Source organism: Chiloscyllium punctatum, chromosome 15 (assembly GCF_047496795.1).
Source record: "Chiloscyllium punctatum isolate Juve2018m chromosome 15, sChiPun1.3, whole genome shotgun sequence".
NCBI classification, from domain to species: Eukaryota; Metazoa; Chordata; class Chondrichthyes; order Orectolobiformes; family Hemiscylliidae; genus Chiloscyllium; species Chiloscyllium punctatum.
The window spans coordinates 63,967,602-63,982,204 of NC_092753.1; the positions used below are offsets into that span (position 1 = coordinate 63,967,602).

General features: G+C 39.3%; 1 protein-coding gene across 1 annotated transcript in view; it reads right to left on the reverse strand.

Moving 5' to 3' along the window:
- Positions 1 to 803: 803 nt before the first annotated feature.
- lrrc58b (leucine rich repeat containing 58b) overlaps positions 804 to 14,603 on the reverse strand; it is a 41,509-nt gene continuing 27,709 nt past the window's right edge. The window contains exons 2-4 of the mRNA XM_072585310.1: positions 6,163 to 6,291; positions 4,611 to 4,888; positions 804 to 2,466 (exon numbers count right to left, since the gene is read on the reverse strand). Coding sequence (XP_072441411.1) covers positions 2,273 to 2,466; positions 4,611 to 4,888; positions 6,163 to 6,291 — 601 coding nt within the window. The 3' untranslated portion in view covers positions 804 to 2,272. The remainder of the gene's footprint in view (positions 2,467 to 4,610; positions 4,889 to 6,162; positions 6,292 to 14,603) is intronic.

Below are 14,603 nucleotides of genomic sequence, written 5' to 3' on the forward strand. Positions count from 1 at the left end.
AAATCTTTAGTACTATTTCCAGTACGTTGTCATGGCCTATAGCCTTTACAGCATCCATTGCCTCAATGGCCATTCATATGTGAATTTAGTAAATTATCAACAACAGAACATCTTGGTGCACAACCAGCAAACCCTCAAAAGTGTGCTCGGAGTAAATAGCATTTCCTGCTGGGAGGTCCAAATTATAGGACTAACCTTCAAAACAAAAAAGAGCTGGACTCTATTATTCATGGTATACCATAAGATTACATCAAGAAATAAAACCTGAAAAGATTAAAAGGAGCAATGAGTTATTGAAAAGATTGTGTGTTTTGATTAAAAAACTTGTCCAAATTCTTCACAACAGCCATTTTCCCCAGAGGTCAAGTGGATTGGCAAATAGGGCTAAGCACCCACATGTGGCAGGCAGCAGTTCAGACTCAGAGCCATTGAAAAGGAGGCTAATTGGGATTTTCTAGTTTGTTTTTGGGTCGCTGTAGGTGTCAGAACTGGCGTCCACGTGGCATACCAATAGATCAGATCACGAGGAAAGCAAATAGGCCTTCCCTGCCTGCCCTGTAGAGAGGATTCTCCTCCATATTGTCTTCTAAATACATGGCGTCAAGACTGCAAAAGCCAATTTTCAAAGTTAATTCTTGAAAATGTAAGAGAGAACTCCTTGTATTACATCTCATGCCACATTCAAGTTGAAAAAAGGTCTCTGATAGGCCTTCCAGTTTCAAAATGTCCTCAGAGCTACTGTGCTCAGAAGCCTACAAGGGAAATCCTTCTCCACTGTTCAAAAATAAAAATCACTCGAGTCATTTATGTAAACATCTAGTTAATTATTTTGTTTATTGTTCTGTATTTGAACCAAACAGAATAAATGAATTTATGATAAACACAATTTTGAACTCTTAAAATTCTCTGTGCCTTGTACCTTCAGCATTTTATTGAAGGTTTCATCATCCCAAAATTTCCATCTATTAGGTTTACATAGACAACTTCATTCCCATGGAAACTTTTATCCCATTTGTATCATGTAGCTCAAAGGAATTCTGTCACTTTATCCCATTCTTTCTTATCATCGATATTTAAATGATAGCATAACAATAATGAAACACTAGTGTAGACAGAGACAAGGGCAGAAGCCCCTTACACCTCTTCCACACCACCCTATCTCCCTCCAACTCATTTCAACTGCACTGGATGAAATAAAAGCAAAATTTAAAGAAGAAAGCTCAGAACACTTCAAACAAACTTCGGTAATTTACCAGAAGTTACACAAAAAGAGTTACTTAAGTCACAGCAAAAGGACGTTCTTCCAATTCTATTGGGGTGTGATGGAAAGCTATTAGGCTGGCAGACTTGTTAAAAACATCAATGTAATTTAATGAAACTGTAAAACATTCCTGCTATCTGTAACCTACCTAAACTACAAAAATACCCAAATGCTTTCAAATACCAATATGAATAATAAATCTTATGAACAGAAGTTTAAATCTGAATAAATGACCACAGTCTAATACCTTCTAATTTGTGGTTGTGTAAGGATATCCTTTCAAATCTTTGTTGCAGATGATTACTTGCTTTCTTTATCAGATTCCCAGTTATTCCATTTCTAACTTGGTTTCTACCCTTTTATTTTAATTTGTTACGCTCAGTGTCACAACGAAAAACTAACTGACAAAATGAGATTGAAATGGGGTCTGTCACTCCAAATAGTCAAGTCCCTTTCTGCAATTATAAATTGCTACTGAAGTCCATAGCAGGTAGTTTCTCAACTGGAATTCACAGTCAGCATGGTGCAACAATTAAAAGAGAAAACTTGACTCCCACTATTTAATCCTGTCAATCCTGCTGAGTATATTTTAACTTCAGAGGCAGGATCCTCAATATAAAAAAAACTTGTCTCACCAAATGCAAACACTAGATTACTAAACATGTAATCTTCAGTTTGAAAGGCATTACACATTAAAGCATTTAAAAAGAATGGTTATTCAAAATAGCTCTTCCACAACCAATATTAATGAATACCAGAACATTTCACAGATACTGGCATAAAAATATAGTGCTTGTGTACAAATATTTTAGAGTTCATGATAATACTAAAGATTATGAACACTGTATAATCCATTATACCACAAAGCTGATGTGAAGGTTTGAACATTATCATAATAGCAATAATGATTGTGGTCAACAAAACCCTGGTATGTAGCTTTAGATAAGTTCAAGTGTTCCAGGACTACAGTGATCCAGTCTTTACAGTGGATTTGTTTATTTCCATAAACATTTAACCAAGGAGCACTTTCTGCATCCGGTGCTGTGGAATGTTGAATTCATCTTCTGAGTCGCAGTCACTCTGTGAATTTGAGCTACAAGGCGAGAAGCATTGTGGAGAGCACAGGTAGTGCATTAGTGGGAGGCGATATTTGCCACAGAAGTCGACAAACTTGATATGACGAACACAAGAGTCAAAGTAAACTCCTAGAAAGCAGGAATAAAAATCACAGAACACTTGAAATCAAACAAAATGCTTACTTTTCCCACTCCCCCACTTTCTTCTTTATCCAGTGCTGGCTGTAAAATCTAAGTTGTAAAATTCTACATGATCACATAATACTACCCTGAAACATGACTTCAATCTTATCTTTTACATCACTGAGATTCAAAAGATACTAAAGCAAATGACCAAAAGGTCAAAGTGATTCACAATCTGAGTGGGAACAATACTCCTAGAGAAACACATTAAAAGTTCCCGTGATTGAAACAATGCAATATCTTTACAATGAACTAACAATTCTTGGAGCTTTTATTTGAAACATTAATAAAGTAATTTGGCTGCTTGTGTAGCTCCTGTTTGCTGGGCAGTGAATGACATGTATTAGATATTTACCAAATGTTGAGACCAAACACACCAGGAGGTCCCTTAACTCCTCAAACAGCAAATTAGTGGGATATATGTGGCTTGTGCCCCAGTGAATAAGCATGGTTTTTAGAAGTCCAAGAGGAACTTTCAAAGACATTGACTGGACGACATAAGGTTCACATACTTGAGCTGTTGATTTATATCAGGATCTAAAGGCTCTTGTGAATGCCAACTTCTACTTGGCCCTGTTTTCCAGGGCTGCACTGAGACAGCAAAGAGCATTTCAGTCTTTCATGATGGTGAAAACAAAGCACCAATATCGATGGTGCATGGAACTTTTGCAAAAGGTCAAAACTGTATTCCTGCAATGTTTGGGATCCCTTATGGAATCGTAGAATGACTACAGCACAGGAGGCCACCATTTGTGTCCATACAGTTCTCTGAAACAGTATGTTAGCTGGTCGCACTCATCTGCTTTTGCTGCATGTCCTTGCATGTTCCTTCTCTATTCCACTCCAGATCCTAAGTATTCACTTCATAAAAGGTTTTTCACATTGCCTTAACTATATGCAATAGAAAGGCCTATGTCGTTCTCACGTATGGTGTATATGGTAACAAGGGAATTTGGAAAAATGAAATGAATGAGATGGAGCTTTGGTCTATGCCAGTGACACTTTGATTAGAAATCACCTTTTAAACACAAATCTTTTGCCAGAACCTTCTTTTCAAGGTTTTGATTAAATTTTAGCTCCTTCATCGTACTGAGTGTTAAAAACTAATGATGAACCAGAGGTCTGGGAACATAAGAACATAGGAATAAGAGTCAGCTGTTCAGCCCTGCTCATTGAAATATTTGAAAATCTTTAACTCACCCTATTCCCATAACCCTTACGTCACTGCTAATAAGAAATCTATTAATCTCTACTTTAAACATACTCAAAAGACTGAGCCTCTACTGCCCTCTGTAGTAGAGAGCTCCAAAGGTTCACAACCCTCAAAAGTAACAACTTTCCATCTCAGACCTAAGCAGCAGCTCCCTTAGTTTAGGGTCCCAAACGGAGGGAAACATGTTTCCAGCCTCTGTATATAAACATTTTCTACTGAAGTATTTCATTTCCGAACACTGGCTTTATTTTTTTCTATGTCTCTGAACCTTAGTCACCCAAACTAGTGGGAATAGTTTCTATACTTGCCTGGTTCTCATAATATCCTGAAAACTTTGATCAAATTATCCCTTTGAAATTCCAGGGAGTACAGCTCTAGTGTAACACCTTATAACTCAATCCTTGAACAGCAAATATCATGCACTTGACAGGCATTTGAAGTGCCAAAATTTACAGGGCTACAAACCAAGGCTTTTTTGGCTGGCAGAGATATGATGGGGCTGAATAGCCTCCTCCTGTGCAATAAGTTTTCTGTGCTTCTATTTTTAGTTGAAGATTTTCAAAGTGATAATAAAGAAAATGCCTCCTTTGGTCTGAGACAGCAGTCAACATACAATAGGAACAGGGGCAAGTCATTCAGCTTCCCTAGACCAGTTATCCCATCATGTTACATCATATTTGACCTATATCTCAGCTCCACGCACCTTTATTTGTTCAATAATTACAACTGAACTGCTGTTTTGGGCTTTTTTTTGGGGGAGAGGAGAAGCACAAGGACATTGTGCTAATGGGAACAAAGTTATTGTGTGAAGAGGTGCTTGCAGACAGAAAATTGTGGATTGAACACCTGATTAAAGACTAAATCATCACTTTCTTACCTGCACACTTGGGATTTGGGCATTTGCTGGCTGAATCTAAGTAGGAGACCAAGTTCCCAGGCATGTCTTTCAGTGAATAGCTTAAATTACGGGATTTCACAATGCGGCCAGCCAGCTCAAGTAAAGATGGTGGATTATACAGGAGGTCTTTTACAAATCGCACGACAAGTGGGTTGCCACGTAGACTGAGTTCCTGTAGATGGACCAGGTTGAGGATCTCTCGAGGAAGATATGTAAGTAGGTTATTGTGAAGACTCAGTGACCGTAGCGAGTTCAACCTGAAACATACAGAGGTAACAGTGCAGCTAGCAGTTTACAGAGATGGGTAGTAAAAGGCTTTTCATAGAGAACCGAAGGGGAAACATTTCTATGATTTATTAATTTAAAAGGGGCCTGTTGGCTCAGATGGCTGGATGGATGGCTAGAATACAATTCAAAATAACAGTGTAGGTTTGATTCCCATTCTGACCAGAGGTAGACGTAGGATGACCTGCCACCTTCTCCTGCCCCTTAGAGGGAGGAGCAGTGGTAAACAACTACTGACAAAAAACTACCAAGGAAACAGCAGAGTCTGATTCTGCTTCAGCCAATAAGCCAAGCACCTACCCTCAAATAGAACCCATATTAATGAATGAATTAAATAAACCAACAAATGAAAGCTGCAAACTGTACAGTATTTAATTTAGATAAATGCGAGGTGCTGCATTTTGGAAAGGCAAATCAGAGCAGGACTTACACATTTAATGGTAAGGTTCTGGGGAGTGTTGCAAAACAAAGAGACCTTGGAGTTCAGGTTCATAGTTTCTTAAAAGTGGAGTCATGGGTAGATGGGATAGTGAAGGCAGCATTTGGTATGCTTTCCATTATTGGTCAGAGCATTGCGTATAGGAGTTGGGAGGTCATGCTGCAACTGTACAGTACATCGGTTAGGCTACTTTTGGAATATTGTGTGCAATTCTGGTCTCCATCCTATCGGAAGACTGTGGTGAAACTTGAAAGGGTTTTGAAAGAATTTACAAGGATGTTATCACTGGTGGGGGTGTTTGACCTATAGGGAGAGCCTGAACAGGCTGGGGCTATTTTCCTTGGAGCATCGGAGGATGAGAGGTGACCTTATAGAGGTTTATAAAATCATGAGGAGCTTGAATAGAGTAAATACACAAGGACTTTTCCCTGGAGTGGGGAAGTCCAGAGCTAGAGGACATAGGTTTAGGGTGAGAGGGGAAAGATTTAAAAGGGAGCTAACGGGCAACATTTTCATGCAGAGGGTAGTGAGAGTATGGAATGAGCTGCCAGAGAAAGTGATGGAGGCTGGTACAATTACAGCATTTAAAAAGGCATGTGGATGGTTATATGAATGGGAAGGGTTTAGAGGGATATGGGCCACGTGCTGGCAAATGGGACTAGATTAGTTTAGATATCTGGTCAGCATGGACGAGTTGGACCAAAATGTTCTATTTCTGTGCTGTACATCTCTATGACGACTACCTATGATTTCCTACATTGTAGCAACATTTTTTTTTATTTTCAGCAAGGGTCTTGGTTCACTTACTGTGCAAGCTGTGGTGGAAGGCCCTGGATTCGATTGTCACACAGCCCCAGATAGCTAAGGTATGGCAGGTTAGCTAGTTCTGGAGGGATCGATATGATTCCATTCCCACCTAGATACAAGAGCTCTAAGCTGTAGAAAGGACAGAAGAAAGTTAACTACTATTATGGCTTTATACACAAGACTGAATAAATACTTTGTTTTTTCCACTTGTTGAAAAATGTTTATTGCCCATAAATTAAAAACAGTCAAAACTTGCTTGTAAAAATTCACACTGGCGCTTGGTCCATTCCATTTGGTGATGAGCTGCTTAGGGGGTTAGACTATACTGCCTCCTAATGCAGGAGTCCTAATTTTGTCCAACAATCTCTTGATTGACTCCTTATTAATGTCTTTTGAAAGTATAATATATATTACACAGATTCCCTCTTATCTCTTGTCTAATTACAGACCCAAAAGTAGTTGTTAATAATGTTACAACACAGCAATGAACCCCTCTGTTAATTAAACTATACACTTAGAAAAGCTCACCTCGCCTTGTAATCTGTTAAAATATAATGAGTGATACAGAATTCTCAAATTCCACTATTTAAAGAAAATATCAATTTATCCTTAAACTCTAAAAGTGAACATTAAACAACAGCTAGTCACAATTCCAAGCACCCCTGTCTCTTAACTGTTTATTATCCACCTCTAACTCTATAATAACATACAGTTACAATAAAACCACTTTTTAAAATTGCATCAACTTAATTTCAAAACCACACAGTGGCTGTCATCTGCGGTGCCTGTCTTCTTCCGGCTGAAGATCGCCCGGGGTCAGTGTCTTGTTTTTACGGAGGTGTTGTTTCATAAGAGAAAGGTACTTTTGATTGAGTGTGTTTCAATCTTTTGGCTCTCCCTCGATGACAGTTACTCTGACTTTCAAAATGCTGCCTTTTTAAAAAAAAATCCTCCCAACATCAGAGAATCTCCTTGAATTTATGCTTTTGCCAAAACTGAACCAAATTCAGTTGGGTTTTAGGATCCTGGGGCATAATTTAAACTGATTGGTTAAATTCAAATTGTTGTCAAAACAGCAGCCAACTCAGCTATCTATTTCACAGGCAAATGTAACACAAGTTCATTTTCCAGTACACAGAGACTACTAGTTAGTCATATGACAGGTGCCCATAAGCTCTCAAAACAAAACAGTGTTCACTCTCTCAAAGTTACAGTACACACCTTCAACTTCATAACAATAGATTTCCCTTCTATAGATCTATGTTGACTACTTAATCATATTATGATTTTATAATTGCCCTTTTATAGCATGCCTAATAATAGATATGGGCACTTTCCTTACTGCTGATGTTAACTGAATGGCCTACAGAATCAAATCTTGTTTCTCATGCCTTTCTTAAATAGCGAGATTATGTTTGCTATTTTCCATTCATTTGAAACTGTTCTAGAATCTAAGAAATTCTGGAAGATCAAAAATAAATTTACTGATTTTCATTGCCTCCTCATTTAAAACCAGAGGATGCAGGTCATCAGGTCCAGAGATTTGTCATTTAATCTTATTTATTTGCTATATCGATTTCAAATACCCTATTCTTGTTAGATCCTTGGGTCACCATTATTTCCTAAATTTTTTGTGTCTTCTATTACAAAAACAGATACAAATATTTGATTAAATGGTTCTTCCCTATTACAATGTTACATGTCTCCACCCCTAGTGAGCCATGTTTACTTTTACTAATCGTTTCCTATTTATATTAGGTGTATATATTTATGATCCATTTTATGCCTTTGCATAAAATAGTCTACTCTTCTTTTTTCTTTCCTGTTCAGGATCTTGGTCATCCGTTATTAAATTTCAAACATTCTACCAAGCCTCAGGCTTACTATTCTTTTTGGCAGCACTGTAGGCCAGTTCACACTGGATGGAAATTACATTTTTTTTTTAAAATACTAGCTATTGCTTGATCATCATCATATCTTTTTATGAAGTTTTTCTATTTATCTTAGCCACCTCACTCTTCATACTAATACAGTTCACCTATTTAAGACTGGGCAACTTTAAATAATTTTGCTACTTAAAAATTTTGAAAGACTTTCAATGTCAGCAATGAAATACGTTTATCCCCCCCCCCTCAATCTTTCTTCAGGCCTGAGGGCAGTGATGTATCCAGGTCTGGTTACAGGGAACCTTAACTCTCCATTGATCTCACACAAGTCTAAACAATAAATGTTACTTTATATCATGGAGATCCTTATAGTCTCACTCAATAACTACATGGGTTAGTATTTAGCAGGGATTACTGCACCAGGATTCTACTTATTGCTGGCAGAAATTTTGATCCAACTCAATATACCTGGAAGTGATATTGTACAACAATAATGAAGAAATAGAACTATCTATAGTCTGTCCAACATGGTAGGCTCATTTAATGTAGCAAGCATGAAGAACAATGATTTGATTAGATTAGATTACTTACGGTGTGAAAACAGGCCCTTCGGCCCAACAAGTCCACACCAATCCGCCGAAGCACAACCCACCCAGACCCATTCCCCTACATTTACCCCTTCGCCTAACACTACGGGCAATTTAGCATTACCAATTCACCTAACCTGCACATTTTTTGGACTGTGGGAGGAAACCGGAGCACCCGGAGGAAACCCACGCAGACACAGGGAGAATGTGCAAACTCCACACAGTTAGTTAATCGCCTGAGACGGGAAATGAACCCAGGTCTCTGGTGCTGTGAGGCAGCAGTACTAACCACTGTGTCATCGTGCCGCCCACTCACAGCGGATGTAAAAACAGATATCTGGTGGACAAGAACTATCAATGTTCTTTCTCACTTTTACAGACATGAAGAAATGATTAGTAAATGAAAGCTACTTTACCTCGGCCAGTTGGAAGATTCTAAAAAGAGATAATTTACACAAATCTCAATCAAATCCTTAGTGACGTTAGATTTACAGCACAATCCTGACCCAACCTTACCAATGGCCAGCACAAAACTGACCCAGCCTCAAAAATTAAAGACAGAAAACTAGCTCAATAGTTTTAACAAAAATAGATACAAGATCACAATTGCAACTTACCAAGTCTCTACAACAGCACCTTCCAAATCTAATACTTGCTTCACTCTGGAAGGAAGAGGGCAGCAGGTACATGGAAACTTCAACTGTAACACAGAGTGACCGTCCTGGAGCCTCATTCTGAACAGCACCGTGGATACACCACAAGGAGTGCTCTTGTTCAAGTACACAACTCATCATCTTCTCAAAGGCAATTAGCGATGGGCAATAAATGCTGGCTTTGCCAACAATGTTTGCATGTCAAGAATAAAATCAAAAATCATCGTTCAGGCATCACCCTGGCAGCAAGAGGCTGTGAAGATGATAGTAACTTCAAACATTTTCCCAATATTCACAGTTAAGCAAACTGCAACCCAGCCTGCTAGCAATGGCAGCTGTTGATAAAAACAGACAGACAGTCTCAAAGTCCAAGGCATCTACAAGTTACAAACAGGTTTATAGTTTTGCTTGTTCTTTGCCAACTAAGTTTAAATATAGATTTCAAGGTCTCTTAAAACTTAAACCAGGAGCAAACCTCAAACACCACATTTAGAAGGGACAATCCTGACATCTCTAATACAAAGAACTCGCTCACCAAAATGGAATCAAATTTTGTTAATCAAATTAAATAACCACCTATGCACTCACAACATCCAGGGTTTGATGTCACATTTTAAATGCGCCATGCTAATAAGTATTCAATGATTAAAGTTTCCTGGTAACCTCAGTGTAGATAGTTTCCATTTCACAACTGAAACATCAACTTGTGTTACACATACAAATTTAAAAATCACACAACACCAGGTTATGGTCCAACAGGTTGATCTTGAAGCACTAAGCAAGTCAAACAGTTAAGGCAGGCAGGGACAAAGCAGAGAACAAGGTAGGACTGATACGTTGAAATAAATGCAGTTTAATGTAAGAGGCTTAACAGGAAAGGCAGATGAACTCAAGGCATGGTTGAGAACATGGGACTGGGATATCATAGCAATTGTAGAAACATGGCTCAGGGATGGGCAGGACTGGCAGCTTAATGTTCCAGGATACAAATGCTATAGGAAGGACAGACAGGGAGGCAGGACATGAGGGATAGTGGAGTTTTGTTTTATATAAGGGATAGCATTACAGCTGTACCGAGGGAGGATATTCCTGGAAATACATAGAGGGAAGTTATTTGGGTGGAACTGAGGAATAAGAAAGGAATGATCATCTTATTGGGATTGTATTTTGGACTCCCTAATAGTCAGAGGGAAATTGAGAAACAAATTTGTAAGGAGACCTCAGTTATCTGTAAGAATAATAGGGTGGTTATGGTAGGGGACTTTAACTTTCCAAACAAACTGGGGCTGCCATAGTGTTAAGAAATTCCTCCCTATCTAAACCCTTAAGTGTGTAAAAGACAAATTTTCTGATTCAGCATGTGGATGTACCTACTAGAGAAGGTGCAAAACTTGACCTACTCTTGGGAAATGAGGCAAGGCAGATGATGGAGATGTCAGTAAGGGAGCACTTTGGGGCCAGCGACCATAATTCTATCCGTTTTAGAATAGTGATGGAAAAGGATAGGCCAGATCTGGAAGTTGAAGTTCTACATTGGAGAAAGGCCAATTTTGACGGTATTAGGCAAGAACATTCGAAAGCTGATTGGAGGCAGATGTTCGCAGGTAAAGGGATCGCTGGAAAATGGGAAGTCTTCAGAAATGAGATAACAAGAATCCAGAGAAAGTATATTCCTGTCAGGGTGAAAGGAAAGGCTGGTAGGTATTGGGAATGCTGAATGACTAAAGAAGTTGAGGGTTTGGTTAAGAAAAAGAAGGAAGCATATGTAAGATATAGATCGAGTGAATCCTTAGAAGAGTATAAAAGGAAGGAGTATTCTGGATTAGTGGTGCTGGAAAAGCACAGCAGTTCAGGCATATAGAATTCAGTGCAATAGAATTCAGCGATGGCAATGCCATTGACTATCAAGGGAAAATGGTTAGATTTTCTTTTGTTGGAGATGGTCATTGCCTGGTGCTTATGTGCAAATGTGATTACTTGCCACTTACCAGCCCAAGTCTGAATGACTTCTGCTATAGCTGAAAATGTCACAAATGGCATGCATTGTGCAAATCAGCAAATGTCACCACTTTTGGCCTTCTAGTAGAGGGAAAGGCACTGATAAAGCAGCAGGTGGTGGTTGGGCCTAAATCAGTACTGCCAGGTGCTCCTGCAGAGATGTCCTGGAGCAGAGAGCTGTGGTCTCCAACAAACATAACCATTTTCTTTTACGCTAACACATGTCACCAATCTGCAAAGTTTTCCTTCTGGTATCTACAGCCATGGTAGCAGTCTAAGTTTGCATAACAGCAGGCTAAGTTTATAAGATACCAGTTTGAACTTCCACAGCAGTATTGTATGGTTTCTTCTTTAACGGGAATGGATGCTGAGATATGGACACTGCATTACTGATGGGTTCACAAGTATTAGCCAGAGTTGATAACTGCTTCCATGCTGAAGCAACAGCTCTATGCTTTGTCTTCTGCTAGAATGCTCTATGGTTCCCAACATTAATTGCAGATTTCCCAATGCATCAGATATTTTGCTGTGCATTCCTATCAGCCTTCTTCTATAGGCTACCCCATTCATCGGAGTCCTCTGCAGCATTCTTCATGTATGACCCTGCCTTCCAGGGAGTTGGCACCTGCACTGTCCATGTTATCTAAGCTGTCCGCAGGCTACTCACGTCCAGTGTCTTACCACATGCAGATCCCACCTCCACATTATCTCAAATGTTATCTCAAGTATCTGTAATAGTACTATCTGACCTAGAGACTGAATATAAGAAGCAGAAACTCCCATAACTGCAGAGGCATGCAGTCAACTGCATATTTAGCATTGGCTGCAAACCAATAGGCCTGCTTGTGATGCTATGGTAGTGTTCCTACCCAAAAACCAGGAGCCCCAAGTTCAAGTCCAATCCTGATCTACTGTAATGTTAAAAGATTAACTGGGAATATCTCCCTGGACATTAATGTAATATTAGCGGGTTAAACTGTGCTGTCTTTGGGTGGGGATGACAATCATGAAAGAATGTGATGACCATCCATTGTAATTCACACTTCATTTAGACAGTCATTTGCTATGACTCTCCTGCTATTGGTCAGTTTAACTATCATTCAGAAATGTTTTCTAGGCAAAGATATGTTGCACCTGCATTGTCTAGGGGAATCACTGAGTCAGGAAATCGTCTGCATTTGTGGATGGCACGGTGGCACAGTGGTTAGCACTGCTGCCTCACAGCGCCAGAGACCTGGGTTCAATTGCCGCCTCAGGCGACTGACTGTGTGGAGTTTGCACATTCTCCCAGTGTTTGCGTGGGTTTTTTCCAGGTACTCCGGATTCCTCCCACAGTGAATTGGCCATGCTAAATTGCCCCTAGTGTTAGGTAAGGGGCAAGTGTAGGGGTATGGGTGGGTTGAGCTTCGGCGGGTCGGTGTGGACTTGTTGGCCCGAAGGGCCTGTTTCCACACTGTAAGTAATCTAATCTAAAATGATTCCTAGGATTAGGGCATTAGCATCACCCCAGATACAATGGCAGGATGAGATAATGTGTGACTGTGAGTAACTGGGGGCTGTCTTGAGTGGCATGTGACTGTGGGGGAGTATCTGTGAGCATGGCCAACTAATCTGTATAAAGGGGATGTGTTTTCTTTGTCCAGGGCCTCACTTTGACCTGACATCGCATGCCTGTGAAGAGGGCCAAATGGGTCACCAAGCTTGTACAAGCTTTAATAAACTTTAAATGTTTGCAGATGTTGGTGTGCGTGAATTGCATCTCATGTGTGAAACCTCATGAAAAAGGAACCCAACACTACAGTTGAAAAATAACTGCTCTGAACAGATTGATTAGAAAACCAGGTTTAAATTAAAAGGCAGTAAGAAGCTTCCATGATGCTGACATCAGAAGGAACAGTCATGGGTTTGTCGTGTTGCATAATCTTGGTGCCAGCTCCAAGGGTCCATCAATCTTTTGATAAATATCCACTGTCTGGACTTGGCATTTTGTCCAATTACAATATGCACAATGCATTGGATTTTTTTTTTTTAAAAACAGTAAAAATACTCCATAGATGTGAATTTTATTGTTGCTTGTTTTGAAAGTTTACAGCAGTGTGGGAATATGGGAAGCAGAAAAAGGAGTTTTTGGAGCCTCAGAGTTCCTCTGCGAAGGTTACATAGTTGACAGAAGGAAACGATGCACACAATACTTATTGAAAATTGTGTCATGTAAATTTAGATTAGAAGTGTTACAAATTATTTGAAATTTAAATTGGATAATTAATTTGAAGCATTTTGACTTTAAAGAGACGTGTGCTATGCCACACGTCCAATAGGGGCTGCATCTATCCATATCCATAGCCTTGGAAATTCATCACAGAATTTTACTCAAAAAAGTAAAATCAATAATATATTTTATAGCTTTTGGACTTTCGATCTCTCAGTTGCCAGCACATACTGGACATTGGTCGCATTAACTTGTTGCAGGTAGCATTTTGTTGAAATACTGCCTAGTTTCACAGCCTTCCTTCAGCTGATGAGATAATTGTACATGGAGGTGCAAAAGTCTACTTCCAGCCGACAAGCTAAGCTCCAGAATAACTGTATGTACCCTTTTAAAAAGGGATTTGACACAAACTAAGATTTCTTGGCTATTTCAAAAGGTCTCATACCCTCTTGAATTGCACTGAGATCCAACGCAAGAGCTACATATTGTGCATTTTGCTGACAAAGCAACAGTTAATTAGATTAATTTTGGTATGGCTTAAGTATAGGAATAGGCTGGAATCCCCCAGGACGATTAGGAGTCACCTGATGGAGATTTATAAAATCATCAGGGTATGGATAGGGCGAATAGGCTAGATCCTTTCCCTCAATAGGGGAGTCCAAAACTACAGGGCATTGTATGACAGGGAAAAGATTTTAAAAAGGAATTTTTTTTGTATACATCGAGGACTCTAAAAAGTGGGGAAAATAGCAAACTAAAAACAAATTACACATACCACAACTGACAAACCATAATAGCATGGACATCATCAACACACAGACACTTGGTTTGTGCTTTTCTGCCATACTTTGTATTGTCACATGAAACAAGGGGCAGTAGGAACGGCGATTGGTATCTGTCCTTAACGGATTTGTATTGGACTGAAAACTGTGACAGACAGACAGACAGACAGACAGACAGACAGACAATCTGGGACAAATTCACAACAGAAAAATGAAGCTGGAGATCCAGCAGTAGAATTTTAAGCCTCTATCCCAAAATACACATATGTAGAATCAAACAACTATGAAACTCCAAAATCCTAAACTTCAGAAAAACCTTTGGTATT